Genomic DNA, 18,649 nt, shown 5'->3' on the forward strand with positions numbered 1-18,649 from the left:
AAGCAGTTTGCCGTCTCCGATAAGATCTTCTCAAACTTTCAATGGTGGATTATATCAGAAGTTTCTTCTCTGCTGTTGTTGCCCTTTTACATAATTTATGCCTTGGTTTCTGATATGGTGTATTTCTCCTTCAAACCAAACACTTTTGTCTTTAGTGATGTGTCTCATGAACTTCCTCTGTTCTGTGTGTTAAAACATGGGTGTTTGCCTGAGTTTATGTTTGGACTTGTTGGTAAAAGTGAGCAATATGGAACCCATTCGGTAATAAAGACAGCAGCTAGCCTGGAGCAGCACTAACTGCTCATATAACACTATTATCTTCCAAGGTGGATTCAGCCTGCAGTGTTGTTAAAGAGCCAGGGACACATTTGGAAGAGAAAGTCATGTAATGTTTTTATGCTTTTATTGAAGCCTAAATCAAAATGTTGTTTTGAATGAAAGACCCAAGACTTGATGAATTTTTCAGCGTTTCCATTAAGCAAATTTATTTTTGTAATTCCAATTTGTGCAATTACATTAAGAGTGAGAAAGCGCGATATATTTTGGTCAATGGAAACACAGCTAATATTTGTTCTAGACTTTATTATCTACTCTGCCAAAGAGTCTTAAATACAGATTTAACAAGCATTTTTCCACACAATCTTGCAAATTGTCCGATTCAAATTAAGGAAACGAGACCTTATTTAATATGTTGCAAGGTTATGGTTGGAACAGTTTGAACACCAGATTAACAGGCATCAATAGAGGCAATACAAAGACACACAGAGTTCTTGGAAATGGAAGAACTTCCTGTTTGGTTCATTCAGAAATTCAACACTAACAGGTTTTAAGATTTCTACAACAACTATTTTGTACATAAATTCATTTGTTTTGGTTTGGTATTAATTTTCTAAATAATTCACTGCAGTTCTGTTTTTTCCATGTTGAATTGAATGTTGTGATAGTACATTTTTAAAAAGAATATTTCTGTTTTAAATCAGACCTAATGGTAGAAATTTGAATCCATGCCTCTCAGTAGTTCTGTGTTTTGCAACCGGTTAAACAGTCTTAAGTTTAGAGGTACTGGCAGATTTAAAAAAAACATTAACATGTGGAAGTCTTTCCTGCACCATTTTTATTATTTGCTACTGCAACATAAACAAAAAGAGCTTTTGATAAAATATTAATAAGAACAATTCAAAAGGTAAATGTAGGGTCATGGGGTCAGCGCCCTGCACACTGAAGGCAGCAGAGATCAGAACCATTTCCTTCCTGCTGGGTTCTGTAAACACAGAGGCTTCACTCCCTCTGTTCTCTCAGCTCCACCTAGACCCTGAATATTTCAGCAGCTGCTATCTGTTTAAAGGACATGTTTGTCCTTACGGTTGCTATGGTCACTGGTAAATTTTCCACCTGCCAACAGCAACCTCAGCCAAGGAACTGGAAGATGTATGTGTCCTTCCCATTTCTTGTAGGTCTACGACCAGATGAGACCCGTATTTTTAGAATTCCAGACAGTCCACTTAGGAAAGATTTTGTTCGCTTATGTGTAGATCAGATTAACGTGTTTCCCAGCAGAAAGCATGGCCTACTAACCAACATGATGGTGACTCTGGTGTCAGTTGCTTGAAAGTGACACCATTGGCCTTTTGGTGTCTTTGATGGATTTTAAAGTTGCAGAGTAATGGGAGCTGACAGTATTGTCACAGGATCATAACAAGACAAAGGAAGCTAATAAAAAGAAACCACAACTAACAGCAATGGCTTTTTGTTTAGCACTGACTGCAGCTTGTGTAGTGTCTGGATGTGTAGTCAGAACCAAGAGTGGTGGCATTGTGATGTGATATACTTCACTGACAGACTTCTTTCAGAATTTCAATTTTCAGCCATTAATGCATCCAGATTTACCGGTGCAGAATTACTATGCATGTATTACATCAATGACATAAAAGTCTGATAAGATGCAATATGACAGTTTATACTGCAGACCCTTTGAAGCCTATTAGTTACGTGTCCAAATTAGTTTCACATTTGGAAGTGGCACAGATCGGATTTTTTGGAGGGTGACACTACTAGAATAGTGCCGTTCAGAAGAAGTTGGACATAGGTCCAAAAAAACATTTGGTAAAAAAAAAAACCCAAACCAAAACAAAAAAACATAAAACCCATGAGACGTTGTCCGGACAGGTTGTTTTCACAGGTAAAGAAAAAGATTTCAAACTATGACATAAAACGTTTGTGTGAGGTTCATCTCGTCATCTGTGAGGTTAAAGCTTTCTTGCTTAACATGAAAGCTCATGTATGTTCATGAGAAAAGGGTGTGTCCTGCCCTTCAGCTATTTGTCCTCACCACACCTTTATGAAACCGTTTGGGCTGACAGACAAAGCCGGAAACCTGATCAGGGAAACAGAAAGAGATAAAAGCCTTCCAGGTGAGCTTTCTTTCATTTCACAATGTTTACTTGACATCAATCTCGATTTTCTTTTTATCTGCTCTTCTAATCCTTTCAAAGCTGATCTCATGTCAGTGAGTGCTACTCATTATGCAATCCCACCAGGAATAGAGTTCCCACTGTGTGGGACCTGGAGCAGCCTCTGTGTGGGGTTTAGTTTAGGGCGGGAGGGCGATATATTTTGGTAAAAACCTGATTACCTGTTACGACCGTCTGTCTGCTTGTAATGAGCTCATTTCGAGTTAATGGGAATATTGATTTTTTGTTAGTAGAAACATTACACAGAGAAAAGCAGCAGACGGTGTGAGTGATGTCACCATGTGTGAAAGCAGTGCCAGGTTTCATTCTTTCACTGCATCCCTTCACATTTTGGTACATTTAAGGTTTTGTTGGAAGTAAGAAAATCCTATTTTGTTGATACATTTTAAAATTTGTTTACTATTTAATTTCACACCTTGATGGAAAGTAGCAATTACTCCTCACCAGCAGCTGAGTCGGACTGAAAAAGACAATCCGTTTGATCCTATAGTGTAGCAGCTGGAAAGATTATGCTGATAACGCCAGCTGTTGGAATATCAAAAAGAGTTCTGCACACATTTTTTTCTTCTTACTGTAGCATTTTAAATTTGGAAAAAGAACTAAACATTGTTTCTCTGGAAATCCCCAGTGTTACAATCCAATACACTGTTATCAACTTCTCTACAAATAAATGTAAACCTAGCATCTTTAATGCATATAAAGCTTTTAAAAAGTTGATCAAATTATCTGAAAAGAATAGACTCTTTATTCTTATTGTAAAAATAAAACATAGTGTAAAGAAATTTGGGTGCAGTTCTTCAGATGCATCCATCCATCCATCCATCTTCTTCCGCTTATCCGAGGTCGGGTCGCGGGGGTAGCAGCTTCAGAAGGGAGGCCCAGACTTCCCTCTCCCCGGCCACTTCTCCCAGCTCTTCCGGGGGAATCCCGAGGCATTCCCAGGCCAGCCGAGAGACATAGTCCCTCCAGCGTGTCCTGGGTCTTCCGCGGGGCCTCCTCCCTGTGGTACATGCCCAGAACACCTCACCAGGGAGGCGTCCAGGAAGCATCCTAACCAGATGCCCGATCCACCTCAACTGGCTCCTCTCGATGTGAAGGAGCAGCGGCTCTACTCTGAGTCCCTCCCGGATGACTGAGCTTCTCACCCTGTCTTTAAGGGAGAGCCCAGACACCCTACGGAGAAAACCCATTTCGGCCGCTTGTATCCGCGATCTCGTTCTTTCGGTCATGACCCAAAGCTCATGACCACAGATGAGGGTGGGAACGTAGATTGACCGGTAAATCGAGAGCTTCGCTTTTTGGCTCAGCTCTCTCTTCACCACGACAGACCTGTACAGCACCTGCTTGACGGCAGACGCTGCGCCAATCCACCTGTTGATCTCCCACTCCCCTCCGTGAGAAAGATCCTGAGATACTTGAACTCCTCCACTTGGGGCAGGACCACCCCCTCGCCCCCCCGAGCCGGAGATATTTAAATCAAGATCATAAATATAAAAGAAAATATCTAATCCAAAGGTAGTTTCTATCTGTTCTACACTCATTGTCCCATATTGCTCTTGTCCTTTGGTAAACTTAAACCAGTTAAGAGAGCCTATAGCTCATAGCTACTCTGAAATGGCTAAGACTGGAGAAAATGCAATCAGATAGAGGCAGATATGTGTTGAAATTTATGAGTGAAGTAATGGCTGCAAGAAAAAAAGCAATTTGCCTAAATGTTTTCACACTGTCACAGTCAAAACTGTGACCAACAAGGCTGTACGAGTTTATCAAGTTTGTCTCGCCTTGGTGTTTAGGAAGCAGGCTGATTTGGGTGAGCGAACAAGACACGTTTTAGTTCCCTACAGTCACAAACAGTACTGTACTTTCGATACTGAACTATGCTCCTGCAAGATTTGGGTTCAACATGAAACTAGGGTGGAAAAACACCGCATCTGGGATTACATGTAAAAACGGAAGACAATCTGTAATGCCATAGGAGGTGGCATAGTAGGAGTGGGCGATTGGGACTTTTTATTCTGAGTTTTATCATATTTTGTGGTAATATTGCAATAACAATAAAAGTGATTTTAAGAACTATTTACTACTTCTTTTTTTAGGTAACTGACTGTGTGTCACAGTAATTATAGCCCCACAAACACAAAAAAGGGTCTTGAAAAACATTCCCAAATGTAATGTGCTTCTTTAGGACACAATTCACATAAAGAAGTGTGATCAGTATCACACTAAGCTGCACACGGTAACTGTATTTTCCATTTTATTGGTATTTATTGACGCTCTCATTGAACAAACAGTGTAGAAAAGTCAAACTATGAATCCTCACAATAGGGAGAGGTTTTGGGGATGTTTAACCATGATTAATAAAAATCCATCGTGACAGCAAATTCTTATCATAAGAAATCACGACAAATGATAAAGGGTACAACAAATGCCTACCCCCTATGAAACATCGTTCTCTTTTAAATACAAGTCAAGGCACTGGTGATATGATTAGTTTTTCCCCCTTAGGTAACAGAAACTTGAGTTGATGAAAAATGGTCAGAATGTGTGAGGAGTTGTGAAAGCTTTGCTCGGTTTCAGCTGAGGTGCAGCCAGCTTTCAGCCCGGCTGGCTGCTGAAAGGAGAAACTCTCTGGAACAAACGGAGCACATCTGAGTTGTTACAAAGCTTTTGTTGCCTAAAAAGCAGCTGAGTGGGGGTTAAACTAAGCTAGGAAACAAAAAACTGAATTCATATTTGAACATATGCCCAAAGATTTCACAACATAAATCAGGTCCCGTCCCTGCTGTTTACAGCAGTTTCTTGGTACTTTTGGGCGGTGGCGCAGTTCTACTGTACAATATTTCTGATTTCCCAGATGGCAGAAGGTTAGATGACAAAGTGCAAACAAGAACAGCTGATGTGTGTTTGTTATCCTTCTCTGAGACTGTTCCTAGTGCTATTTTAAGCCAAACAGTTCTGTGTATTTAAACAAAACTGCTCATCCAGTATATGGAGCCTTTGGTGATTTTGAGAGGTGATGCTGCTTAGGTGGAGAAAACCTGTGAGTTTGGTCCCTAGCAAGACATAAAAAGCAGCTCTTGAAGGGGGTGAGTCGTAACCACTAGCACACACACATGCAGCACCTCCTCCCTCCATCTGTCTCACTCTCACTCTCTGTTTGCACAACCCCACACCCTCAGCCAGCACAGGAAACTTTCCAAGAAAATCAAGAAGTTTTTTTCTTTTTTTTTTCACTCGGAAGGAGCAACATCATGAAGGAAACCGGTTTAAGTAGATTTGGTGCTGGAAAGGATGGGTGTAACATTCTGAAGGAGTTGGGCTCCAAGTTATCTGATAAGGATGTCAACATTAAGCAGACTGGTCACATAATTTTCTTTGAGCTTTGCATTGTGTTCTAATGTTATTCCCTCATCAAAAACATACCTGGAGTGTTGCCTTGATTCTTTCATGCTTGTTTGAGAAATCATTCAATCTCCCGTGGCAACCGTTCAGTTGTGCTAAACGCGTATGTGAACATTGCACGAGGACGAAGCCGATCTTTGGAGCTTCAGCTTCCAAACTGCCGAGCTAACGTCTTACAGAGCACTTGTCCCCCACGACTCCCCCACTCAGCTCCTTTAAACTAGCCAGCAGCAATTGGCAAACATCTGGTGACAAAACAGGGTGCATCTGCAATGAGCTCATTAGATGAGCCGCTTCTCAGTATCTGCTTTCCCATTACAATTGTGCGCAAAACTTTGTCAATATTCCGCCAATGTAAAACCCCCCACAATTTCTCAATTGCCATTTTTCCATTAAATTAGAAATGCAATTAAAATCAGACGTGAATAAGTTTGTTTGTGCGATAAGTCACTAAAAAACCAACGACTTTATGTTGTCTTCTTTGTGGTTTGCGCCAGTGGAAACATCTTTTTGTTGATCATGTGACTCATGTGATGTGTGAAAGTGTTTCCATTACAGTTTTGTGATATGAACAAATTTCAATAAAAAGAAAAAGAAAAAATTTACCTCATCCCAGTGTCAAAAGCTTTTATCGACAAATCAGAGTTTTCTCAAAATTGCTGTTTCCGTTACGCAAATTTCTTTTCAAAGTGTCAAATTGCTCAATTATACGGTCAATTGAAATGTAGCTGCCGAAACACTGGAGAAAACATGTTGAAGAGGGTTAACAGAGGAACAATGTTGTGATTACTTCCTGAGTTTAAGAAAGAGAGCTTCTTAAAGAGACAGAGGCCCAATTTAAAATTAAGAACTCAAATTTCTTTTAAATCACCTTTGATTATATGATTTATATAACAATCGAAGGCAACATAATTACTTGATTGTGCTGTAAAATGATTCTATGTGGCGAAAAACACATAATACTGCCCCTTTGGTAGGACTATAAACATGTGAATGTGCTGCATCAGTGTTTTGTCCTTCTCTGTAGGCTTCCTCTCAACCTGTTTTTCACTTTTTGACCACTCCCTCCCCATAACCTCCTCCTCTCCATCTCCATCCAGGCAGCTCTTACTCATGTCAGATCATTTCCCATCACGCCTCGCCTCTCCTTCACACATCTCCATATTTCTTTGCTGTGTCAACAGGACGAGGATGAGGTCCTTGCCTGCCTAGCGGAGCGTCCCTGCTAAAGATGGCCGCAGAGAGGTAGGAGGCACACAATGGTTCGCGCTCTCTCCTCAGAGCTTCTACATTCCTTGTCAAGGATCCAGCCGGCGGAGCCTCACGCGCTAACTGAAAGCAGATGGCAAAAGTTTATACCTTGTTACAGTAACTTCTGTGTATGATGGGATTTGTCTCTAGTTCTGGGGAAGTCGGTGAAGTCAGTGTGTCGGAAAAGGGATAAGTTGTGATTTCTTCCTAATTTAAGGTTGGAACCCAGAGGCTGTAATTTGTGCAGCTGCAGCGTGTCCTGCGGTCGATCCGCTGCACATGTGCGCGCCGCTCCATGGACAGCGAGTGTTTACCGCCGGGCTCCCATTGGGGGATTTTCTTTCAGCCTATAGTTGTGGTCAGGAAATTGCCTCCATTCATAGTAGGAAAGTTTTGTCCCTTTTAACAATTTATGTAAACTGTTCTCTTTTTAGAGTGGAATAATTACTAAAATGTTTGTAATTATATACACAAGCTCAAATATATATATCTATATATGCTCTGCCAATATTTGGTCAAATGTCCCTTTGGAAGAGGCACCACAACTACAGAGTCTTTGTCAGGATCATTTTGGTTAATTCTGGCTGGAAATGGTCAATTGGTTGGTGTCCTGGTTCCTATTTAGTGCACATTTTTAGATTAAATCACTTAGCTTAAACACTTTAACCACATTGATCGTATTTCCCAAACAAAATCTTTTCATTGAGATATTAGTTTTTTCAAAACTGATGTAAATTTATTTTTGTAATTTCAATTTGCACAATCTTATGGTTATTGGAAACACGTCAGACCCTCACCTCAGGAATTGAGGTGAGGGTCTAAGAGTCAAAAGCACATGCGCTGTTTGACAACATGCTAAAATCACAGTGCTGTATAGTGGACTGGCATGATAACTATAGCTGACTCGCTGTCTAAATGTGGAACTTTTTCCCAATCAATATCAGAAAATACCAGCAATTTCCAGGCAAACTTAACTTAAATCAGCTCATTTTTGGGGAGAAACAGGGGCTCGTCCACATTTCTTTGGCTCCCAGTGAGCGTGCTACTTGCATCCAGAGGATTTTAAAGCCAGAGCCCGTTTACTGTCTGACGTCAAATTTTCTCTGTAATGAAAGGATGTCAGAGGGCCTGCAGGAATCCGCTCTGGACCTCTGAGGTATTACTAAAACTGTTTGACAGCTCGGTGTGAAATCCAGGGAGCAGCAAAGCAGGGACAATGTATTTCTGTCTCTCCTCTGTTGCGTCATGTCACTATGCCTGTTACTGTTCTCCTTCCTGCATGCCTATCATAGAGGCTTCCCAGCCAGGCAGAGGTTAAGACGGGGGCCAGCCTGACCGACTCAACATCACCATATCATTCCAGCATTTCTGCTGTTTTATGAACCAAGATGTTGCGGTTCTGTGAGTGATGATGGGTATTTGTGTTTTCTTTTTCCACATTCCCTAGGTTTTTCTGTCGTTACTTCCTTTCCCGTGACTCTGAAGGCTCCCAGTAGGCATCTTCTCTGTGTGACATGACTAACCCCACGTGATCTGGTGACCATGATGGCCTCTGTGGTTGCCAATGGAAACAATGATGGGCAGTCTCTGGTGTTGAAAGGGGTGGACCCAGAGACATGCATGATTGTATTCAAGAACCACTGGGCTCAGGTAAGGCACCAGAAGGTTTAGGAGGCTTACAGGTGCATCTCCATAAACTATACAGTTTTAAAGAAATAAGTTTAGCTCAGTAATTCAACAAAAAAAATCAAATTAATATGTTATGTGAATTTATTACACATAGAGTGAGTTATTCACACATCAATAAGAACACAAAATTCTCTTTTTCAGAAACGTAGAGTACAACAATGGAATAACCCCTTTTATTGCTCCAACAATGTTATTTTTCTCCCGTATTTTTTCCTTCACCTAAAGTTTACATTTATATGCTTGGCTTTCGCAGTGCGAACATCTATCTTTTTTTGGCAATAATGTTTTTCTGGCTTCCCTTCTTTACTATTAAAATGAGCAGAAATAATTTATATCACTCTGTTCGTCATGAATATATAGTACAGTACAGTAATATAAAAGTTTTTTTAATTAACATTTGGATGGTGGTCTGGTTTGTTGAAATGAACCAGTACATTACTGAAATAAATGTGGGAATGAAAAAGAAAATCTCTGAACAGCTCATCTTAATTTAAGCTTTACTAAAGGCCTGAAAGCTTCTAATGAACCTTTCAGCCATATATTTTTAATGATATTCAATGAATATCATTAAATGATGATATTCATTTAATCATCAAAACTGTCATATTTCCCTCAATAACAGTTTGTATTTAATACGAAATCTACAGAATAAACACTGACATACTGTAGCTGAATGCAGTTTCTTGTGTCCTGTCCAGTTCTCTTCGAAGCGTGGCGTTTAAAAACCGCGGCCGGGTGAGTCGTTCTGAAAGGCTTAGCTGCCGCCTCCAAGCCTGAGAGTAAAAAGTGACCTCAGTAAACCTCAGTGGTGAGGGCTGCTGGAATCTTGGCAGCGTGCAGCAGTTTGTCTCTGGCTCTTGGCTCTCTAAAGCGCCATGTTTACCCCTGTGAGACCAGCAGGGCTGCTAACTCTTAGCTGAACTGGGCCTCCTCCCTCCGTCCTGACTGTGAGTGACGGGTCGGGGTACACAGAAGTACGATAGGAACTAAGTGTGGTTCCTAACATCACCGACTAGAGCTGTGTTTTCATTTTAGTCCAAGTCTGCATTTTCTTTGTTGCTGCCAGAACCTTCCTTTTCTAGGGTTTGGCTGTCGGTTAAATGTAGCCTGATGTTGTGGCTTTTATTCCAGATGGATTTCCAGTCTCTGTTCCAGTCTCACAGCAGCGCTGTGTCTGGATTCATCTTTCTCCTTCATGTTAAACCTTATCAAACTGGTCAGTTCCTCCCACTGTGGGAAAGGAACCAGACATCAGTGACATACAACAATAATGTAAAACATTCTGTAAAGGTTAAGCACATATAAACACATAAAATCACAAGAGTCAAAGAGAACATTTCCATACCAATTTTCATTAGATTTTTTAGGGTTCTTTAGGGCTAAATTTAAAGAGTGGATTCCAAAATGTTTGACACTAGCTATGTTTAAATTTGAAATGTACACAAAACTTTGTCAATATTCCACTAAGGTTGAAAAAATAAAATTTTGCAATTTCCTTTAATTAAGAAATGCGCAAGTGAATGAGTTTGTTCTTGCGATAATATATCAAAAAACATGACGCGCCCTCCAACTACTTTCTATGGTCTTCTTCGTGAAAAATCCGGTTCTCAATCATGTGACTCGTGGTGTGAAAAAGTGTTTCCATTGCAGTTTTGCAAAATAAACCAATTTCAATATGGCCAAAAACCCATCCCCCCCACCTAATCCTAGTTGCAAAAACTTCTTATCAACAAATGAGTTTTTTTTTTAATTGGCATGTTTCCATCAAGCAAATTTATTTTCAAAATGTCAAAACCAGTCTCTTTGATAGATGAAACCCATTTCTTGAAGCATTTACCTCTGAACTACAAAGCTGCACACAGTTAACAGGCAGAACTCAGGAATTTGACACCAGCACCATGTGACTCGTACTGTTGTGCCAACACCCATAACTCACCCATTCGCAGTACTTGTTCAGGGACTCAGTGAAAACTCGGAGCTGCTTAATGAGCCCAGAGCCGCTGTCTGCTGATACCTCTGTCACACAGGAGAGATGAGGAGAAAGAGAGGGATGAAGAGGAGTAAAAAGGGATGAAATTATGTTAGAAAGAGGGATGAAGAAGAGTCAAAATGATTCATAAAGTAGGGATGAAGTAGATGAGTTGGATAAGGAAACGTTTTCTGGATAAGAACGCATGTCCTAAGTTCACAATGGGACTGTATTTGTACTTTTCCACTAACATTTAGAGTGAAAATATATTAAACCTTGTTTCCAACATTCCGAACTGGTGTCTGCTCTGATGGAGCCAAAGACCACAAACCGAATTCCTCTAGAGCCGTCAGACTTCATACCGTTCCTCCGCCAGCGATGAAGAAAATAACATTTAAAAAAGACATTACAACATTACAAGTTCAATACATTCTCCTCTTTTTGTTTACAAACGATAAGAATTGAGTCCTTATCCCTGCTTTTCAGCAAATAAACAGAAACTAACTCATGCTGCCTGGCTGATTTACAGGCCAGGACAAAGGAGCCATCACAAAGATGAGCCCCGAAATCCAAATTACAGGGACCCATGAGGTCCATCAGACCCATCAGGTCAATCATGTCCATCAGGCTGCGGCTGGGAGGATAAACTCTTCCTAAGCTTCCATTAGCTACGCCCAGTTCTCTCAAACAGAACCAGTTATTGTCATGGCAGCAGTGTCAAGCTGGGGACACTGGGCCCATTATTGTGACTCTGGTTTCTACCCAGTGGACACACATGGGAGGGTCTGCCAGCAACAAAAGCTGCTTTCTTCTGAGCCACAGAGCTAACTTTATTTGTACAGCATGAGTCTGTTTCCACCAGTTCCCACCCAGTTTCCATCAGTTTTCCACTTGTTTTCAACTGATTTCACCTGTTTCAACTCGTTTTCACCAGTTTCCAAATGTTCTCCACCCATTTTCACTGGTTTCCACCTGTATCTTCCCTTTTTGACCCACTTTTACCCGGTTTCCACCATTTCTCACTGGTTTCCATCCGTATTCCTCTCATTTTGACCCAGTTTCCCCCTGATTTCCACCTGGCGGACACGTTTCAAACAGATGGTAGAAAATCTGCAAGCATCTTAATGCTTCAGGTGAATATTGTAGAACAGACAGACTCAGATAAAGTAACCCTTCTGTGTCCAAATCAGAGCAGATCATCCATAATTTCTTCCTTCCCTTTATTCAGAGATTTTCTACCACATTTATAATGTTTTTATGGAGGGAAAGGAAAACACACCTCTTCCAGTTGTAGGATCATAAGAAGTGTCAAGATGAAGCCCACCTACAGATCAGCATCCTGGGTTAAATCAAAGTCTCTTCATTTAACAGCTGGTGTGCCGCTAAAACAGCCAGGAATGTTCTTCAGAGTCCCACCAACAGAATGTTTCTGGGTTCCTTCCTGCAGGTTGTGAAGATCCTGGAGAAGCATGACCCTCTGCGCAGCAGCTCCACGCTGGGGGTAATCGGCCTCGGCAGCGGGGCGGCGGGGGCCCCCCGCTGCGGCCCCATCCCAGTGGACGAGGCGAGCGCCGTGCAGAACTACGTGGAGCACATGCTTTTCCTGCTGATGGAGGAGGAGAGCGGCCAAGGGGGCGCGATGGGGCCCATCCTGGAGTTTGTGGTGATGGAGAACGTGATGGAGCGCCTGTTCGTGTGGAGCCTCCGCAGGGAGTTCACTGACGACATGAAGCTGGAGCAGCTGAAGATGTACGAGATGCTGGTGGGCCAGGCGCACCAGCCGCTGCTGCATCACAAGCCCGTCCTGCGGCCCCTCATGATGCTGTTGTCGTCCTGCTCGGGCGCGGCGGCGCCAGCAGTGGAGGCGGAGCTGGTGCTCCTGCTCCACCAGCTCTGCTGCGTTCTGGCGAAGGACCCATTCATTCTGGAGCTGTTTTTCCACACCAGCGAGGACCAGGGGGCCACCAACTTCCTCATCTTCTCCCTCCTCATCCCCTTCATCCACAGGGAGGGCCCCGTAGGCCAGCAGGCCAGAGACGCCCTGCTGCTCATCATGTCGCTGTCTGCCGAGGATGAGAGGGTGGCCAAGCACGTCGCACAGAACACCTTCTTCTGCCCGGTGAGGCTCCCACACCACCGCCCCCCCCCCCCCCCCCCCCCCCCCCCCCACACACACACACACACATAGGCCTCCTGGGGGCACCTTGTGCCACCTTCAAAGACAAAGCTCCTCCTCAGAGCTGCAGTTTCTGAGCTTCCACCTCACTGAGCAGCCCTCCCACTGTGATTCTCACACTTGGCTCCTTCAGACTAACCAGCAACAATTAGCAAACACCTAGTGGAACTGAGCTTCTGTTGAGCTCATTATGCAAGCTTTTTCAAGCTTTTTCTCAGCGAAAAGCTGGTAAAAACATTGTTAAAGGGTTAATAGAGGAGCCATGATGTGATGACTTTCTGAAGGCGGAGTTTCAGAAAGAATAGACATTTTTAAAGAGATGGAGGCCCAACTTCATGGCGCTAAATTGCAAAGTCAAATTTCTTTTAAATCAAATTTGATATATACAGCATTTTTATAACAAATGAAGGTAACATGGTTACATCATTACGCTATAAAATGGCACTATGTGCCTGGAAAACTCAGATTACTGCCCCTTTAAGGAATTATTGACTTGATGGGGCAGTATTATGTATTATGTAGATGATAAAAACTGCATAACTGGAACCAAGAATGGAATGCATCTGGGATTGAAGGTCCCAGTTCTCACAGTGTGCCGTCTCTCAGGTGCTGGCCACTGGACTGAGTGGGCTGTACTCATCCCTTCCCACCAAGCTGGAGGTTTCCAGCGAGGAGTGGCACTGCCTTCACAAGGAGGAGTGGCTCCGGATGCCTTCCCTGGTCCAGTTTCTCAACTCACTGGAATTCTGCAACGCTGTGATTCAGGTGAGCCTGTGGGGTGAAATCTGTGTGGGGCCAAGGTCACAGCCACCAAGGGGACTCTCACAAATGGTCCTCTCAAACCTCCCCAGCTGCCGTTTAAATTCAGTACTCTTGTTGAGTCAGACTGTGTTGTTACCTAGCAACCCAAGCTGAGTTCCAGCACATTTGGTCAGCTGGTTGTTAGAAAAAAACAAATGTTTTGTTGTTGACTTACCATCCAGAAAAAACCTGCTGGAATTTTGTTGGATGTGCAGGAGGCTCCACTACTGCTTTTCAAAGATGTGCGGTTGTACAATTGCACATCTGTTTGGAGCCATTTTCACAAGTGAGCGTGAATGTTTCGTTGGTAGGGGGCATGGCCAGCAGAAGCTCATTTGGATTTAAGGTGACTTAAATCATTTAGATTTAAGTCACCTGTTTTAATGCTTTAGGAGGCCCTAAAACATTTGAAAGGACCTTAAAATAGCACAAGCGACTTGGTAAAATCTCATTATCTGATAATGATTTTGTGCCAAAAAGAGGTTGTATACAGTACAGACCAAAAGTTTGGACACACAGTTGTGTCCAAACTTTTGGTCTGTACTGTATACATACATACATACATACATACATACATACATACATACATACATACATACATACATACATACATACATACATACATACATACATACATACATACATACATACATACATACATACATACATACATACATACATACATACATACATACATACATACATACATACATACATACATACATACATACATACATACATACATACATACATACATACAAGGGTAAGGGGTTTATGTTGGTTTCGGGGATTAGAGCTGCTGCTGATTGACTCACCTGTTAAGTGTGGTAAAAGGTACAGGGACAAGTTAAATATATGAATATCTTGGTATTTCTTTTCCTTAATTCATTAAAGTACAACAGGCCACCTTTAAAGAACACAGCCTGGTTCAAGGAATCAAAAGATATTTCCTGTTTTTGTTCTTCCTGCAAACATGTGGTTCCACCTGATGGACAGTATTTCAGTAATGGCCCTGTTTCTCTTGATGTTTTTTCCAGGTCGCCCATCACACCATCAGAGACCAACTGCTGGCTTACATCTATAATGGTTTCCTTGTACCTGTCGTCGCACCAGCACTGCACAAGGTTTGTTGTTTTCTCCCATCACCATCACATGCGACTGGTACTTGATGACAAAGCAGAGGACGTATGTTTTAACTTGTACCAATTATCTGGATTATGCCAATTTCTGCTGTATGCAGCTCACTCTAGAGGAGGTGATGACCACCACGGCGTACCTTGACCTCTTCCTGAGGAGTGTGACTGAGCCAGCCCTGCTGCAAACCTTCCTCTCCTTCCTCCTCCTCCACCAGCATGAGGGCGTCTACATTCTGGACACACTGGTTAGCCGCATCAACACACCCTTCCAGGTACACAACCAGATCCACACATTCTATGTCTTCTTTAGAAATGTCCATTATTTAATGTAAACAGTACGACCCATAAGCCCCAAACTTGGGATATTGGGGCTTTATTCTTTCACATTATTAGTTGTATGAAAAGAGGCAACCAGCGTTTAAAGAACTAAAGAATTCCCAGTACAACAAAAAACATCTGCCCCTTCCAGCTGGTTTTAAAGGGGCAGTAAAATGTAAAATTGACTTTATTGAGCTTTAAATCATGTTATAATGTTATTCATTCAACAAGAACATACCTAGACTGTTGCTTTGATTTTTTTCTGCATGTTTGAGAAATCCTTTTTACCTCCCATGGCAACCATTCAGCTGTGCAAAACATCTAAGTGGACCGAGCTCTGCCTTCAGGGGTGAAGATCCTTCAGACTAGCCAGTAGAAATTAGCAAACACCTGGTGGAACTGCACATCAGCAGAGCTCATTAGACCGTCTACTTCTCAGTGAAATGTAGAGTTTCAGAAAGAGCAGGAGTTTCTTAAAGAGACAGAGGACCAATTTTGATGTGTTAAAGTACGAAGTCAAATTTCTTTTAAGCAATGTTTGATTATATGCAGCATTTTTATGACAACTGAAGACAACTTAGTTACTTGATTGTGCTATAAAATGGCACTATGTACCTGGAAACCACATAACACTGCCCCTTTAAATGGATCAGGTCAGGCGGATTTTTTTCCTCATTCTTTTTTGTGTCTGTGTGTTTCCATAATGACTCCAGTTGGGAACGGTGTCCCTGGCGCTCTTTCGGACTCTGATCGGCCTCTACTGCGAGGATGTGATGCTGCAGCTCGTCCTCAAGTGAGTGGCTCATTTGCTGAGCTTCACCTCTTTTATGACAAGATGAGCTTTTCCCACCAGGATTATCTCTCTGCCATCCCCTCTCTCAAAACCCCCCTGACCGCCCGGGTTTTCCTGACTTGCCTTCCTGCCTGCCTCTGCAGGTACTTGATCCCCTGCAACCACATGATGCTGAGTCAGAGACGAGTGGTGAGGGAGAGGGACTTCTACTCAGGATCTGCGGCCAAGATCCTGGCGCTAACACCATCCTGCTGCTCTCCGGACCGCAGCCCCCCACCCCTCCGCCAGCTGGACTCCATCCTCTTCTCCAAGGGGGCAGAAACTCCAAACAACTCCAGCAACACAGGTAGCTAAGGAGTGTATGGAAGTTGGTCATGATATACAGTTGAAACTAGATATTTAAACGACATGAAAAGACACAAAACCCTCTCTTTCTCCATGTCTGAGACTAAAACTCTTCCAGGTTTTGATCAGTTATATTTAAAGTAGTTGTTCATGCCACCAGTGATTGTTTCCATCCTAAAAACAATGGGCAAAAACCACCAACCAAAAAAATCGAGGACAATGCTTTCCTTTTTATAAAAGTGCGAACATGCAAGATCCTCTTTATGTTTCTGATCTACAGTGTTCTTTTAAAAAAAAGGCTCACAGAAACACGATAGATGACTTTTGTTTTATTAGATATTGTTCAGTTTATTCCTAGGCAGGTGAAAAAGTAAAAAAAACAAAAACAAATTCTTAGTAAGTTTGTTTTCTCTGTACCTGACTACATTATACTAAATTATTTTCTGAGTTAAAAACTAGAAGTGGACGTGCCCAGCTGGAATTTACTATAAAGACAAAATGTCCCCTAATCCTGCATAAGCCTCTTGGTGGGTTTATTTCCACTCGCCTGAGGAGCCATTGTGCTTTCCTCCAGCATAAAGCTCCTTATGAAGTCAAAGTGAACGAAAGCTTTTCAGACACGTTTTAAAGCCTCTAAATCTGCAGCAAGGCCATATTTGTGTAACATAACTGATCATAGAGGAATGTGTGTCAGGTGGTAATCTGCATGTAGCTGCAGTGTGGAACAGGGAGGATGATGATGGTGTGTATTACCAGACACTGAGACCTCCTGCTGCTCCGCTCTGTTACATCACTTTACCCCCTGCTGTTGATGTCAAACTCATTATTTCTGCTCTGAGGCAGTTCTATTAAACAGAGTGGTGGACATACTACTCAGTACTAGAGTAAAAATATTGACACTCATGATCAAACCTTTCTCAACTACAAGTCAGTAGATTTATTCTAAAATTGACTCATGAAAGTACTAAAGTATTCAAAAATACAAATGATATTTTCTAATATCAGTACTTGCTGATGTAATCTGATGTGTTAACATGTAGAACTACTCTGCTACAAAATGTCACACCGGCTGTAAAAACTTCAGCATACAAATGTAATAAAAAAATATCTATTTTCATTATTTATTATTATTTAAAACCGTAACATTGGTAACTGTAAATAATTCCATACTTACCACTTTTGCCCAAAGTGCTCTCTCTCTCTGTGAGAGGATGCGGTATTTGGAACTCACTTCCTGTCAATTTAAAGTCTTCAGTATGTTAAAAAAAACGAACAAAAACAATGCATTCATACGTAATGTTTGTTTATATTGTCATGTTTTTAATTTCTGTGTTTTATATGTATGTTTGTGCATATGTTGTCAATATCATGTTTCATTATTTAACATTATTATTACTATTTTACTTCACAGTAGCTTTTAGGATATCCAGACTACGGACCAGGCCTGCCACTGTAACACATTTTGGTGGACGATAAATTGTCCCAGAAGTTGTTAGGATAAACAATAATATTGTTGTTTTGAGACCATTTTCAAGTAATGTAATGCTAATGACATAATAATGCAAGAACACATTCTGAAGGATCAATAAACTTTAAATTCTATTGAACATTTAACACTGGAACCGGTGTCAAGATTAATAACAAAAACAAGATTAATAACAAAAACAAACAGAAATAACAAATAAAATTAAAGCTGCAAGCAGCCTCGGGCGGCCCTCGCAGCAAGCGCCGCTCCGGCCTATTGGCCACCGCGGGGGTTCCAGCCACCGCAGAAGCTCTCGCACGGTTTCCAGAGCCGCAGCCCGCTCGCCACCGCAGAAGCTCTGCCGCAGTTTCCAGCACCGCCGCCCGCCAGCCGCCGCAATAGCTGTCGCGCATTTTCCCCGCCCGTCCACCGGGCGACACGCGTGAATGCGTTCGGCGGCGCTCCCCGACGACTGTCCAAAAATCTGGTGCAGATCGGTCGATGCATCGAGGAGATATAGCCGATGTATCAACTTAGGGGGCGCAGTGGAGCCAAATTACATTTCAACCTCGTTGGGCTCTTTAGAGGTGAACAAAGGTCATACATATCCAGTTTGGCGCCAATCGGATGATCTATGCGTGAATAAGAGCCAAACGTATGCATATGGCGAGGGACTGATATTCGCCATTTGGCCACGCCCACACGGTTCAGCCAGCAGCGAGCATTGACAGAGTTTATCATCCGAATCATCGTGATTAGGTCAAGAGAGCCATAAACAAAGCTTTCCAAGGAAAAAAACGGCACTTCCTGTTCTGAGGGGGCGGGGCTTAGAT

General features: G+C 42.2%; 1 protein-coding gene across 1 annotated transcript in view; it reads left to right on the forward strand.

Moving 5' to 3' along the window:
* The window catches only part of fam160a1 (family with sequence similarity 160 member A1), a 34,097-nt gene that overhangs the window by 7,862 nt on the left and 7,586 nt on the right, over positions 1 to 18,649 (forward strand). Inside the window, exons 2-9 of the mRNA XM_005809403.3 lie at positions 7,058 to 7,118; positions 8,572 to 8,774; positions 12,230 to 12,901; positions 13,565 to 13,723; positions 14,797 to 14,883; positions 15,000 to 15,167; positions 15,927 to 16,006; positions 16,150 to 16,352. Coding sequence (XP_005809460.2) covers positions 8,667 to 8,774; positions 12,230 to 12,901; positions 13,565 to 13,723; positions 14,797 to 14,883; positions 15,000 to 15,167; positions 15,927 to 16,006; positions 16,150 to 16,352 — 1,477 coding nt within the window. The 5' untranslated portion in view covers positions 7,058 to 7,118; positions 8,572 to 8,666. The remainder of the gene's footprint in view (positions 1 to 7,057; positions 7,119 to 8,571; positions 8,775 to 12,229; positions 12,902 to 13,564; positions 13,724 to 14,796; positions 14,884 to 14,999; positions 15,168 to 15,926; positions 16,007 to 16,149; positions 16,353 to 18,649) is intronic.

Source organism: Xiphophorus maculatus, chromosome 5, assembly GCF_002775205.1.
Source record: "Xiphophorus maculatus strain JP 163 A chromosome 5, X_maculatus-5.0-male, whole genome shotgun sequence".
NCBI classification, from domain to species: Eukaryota; Metazoa; Chordata; class Actinopteri; order Cyprinodontiformes; family Poeciliidae; genus Xiphophorus; species Xiphophorus maculatus.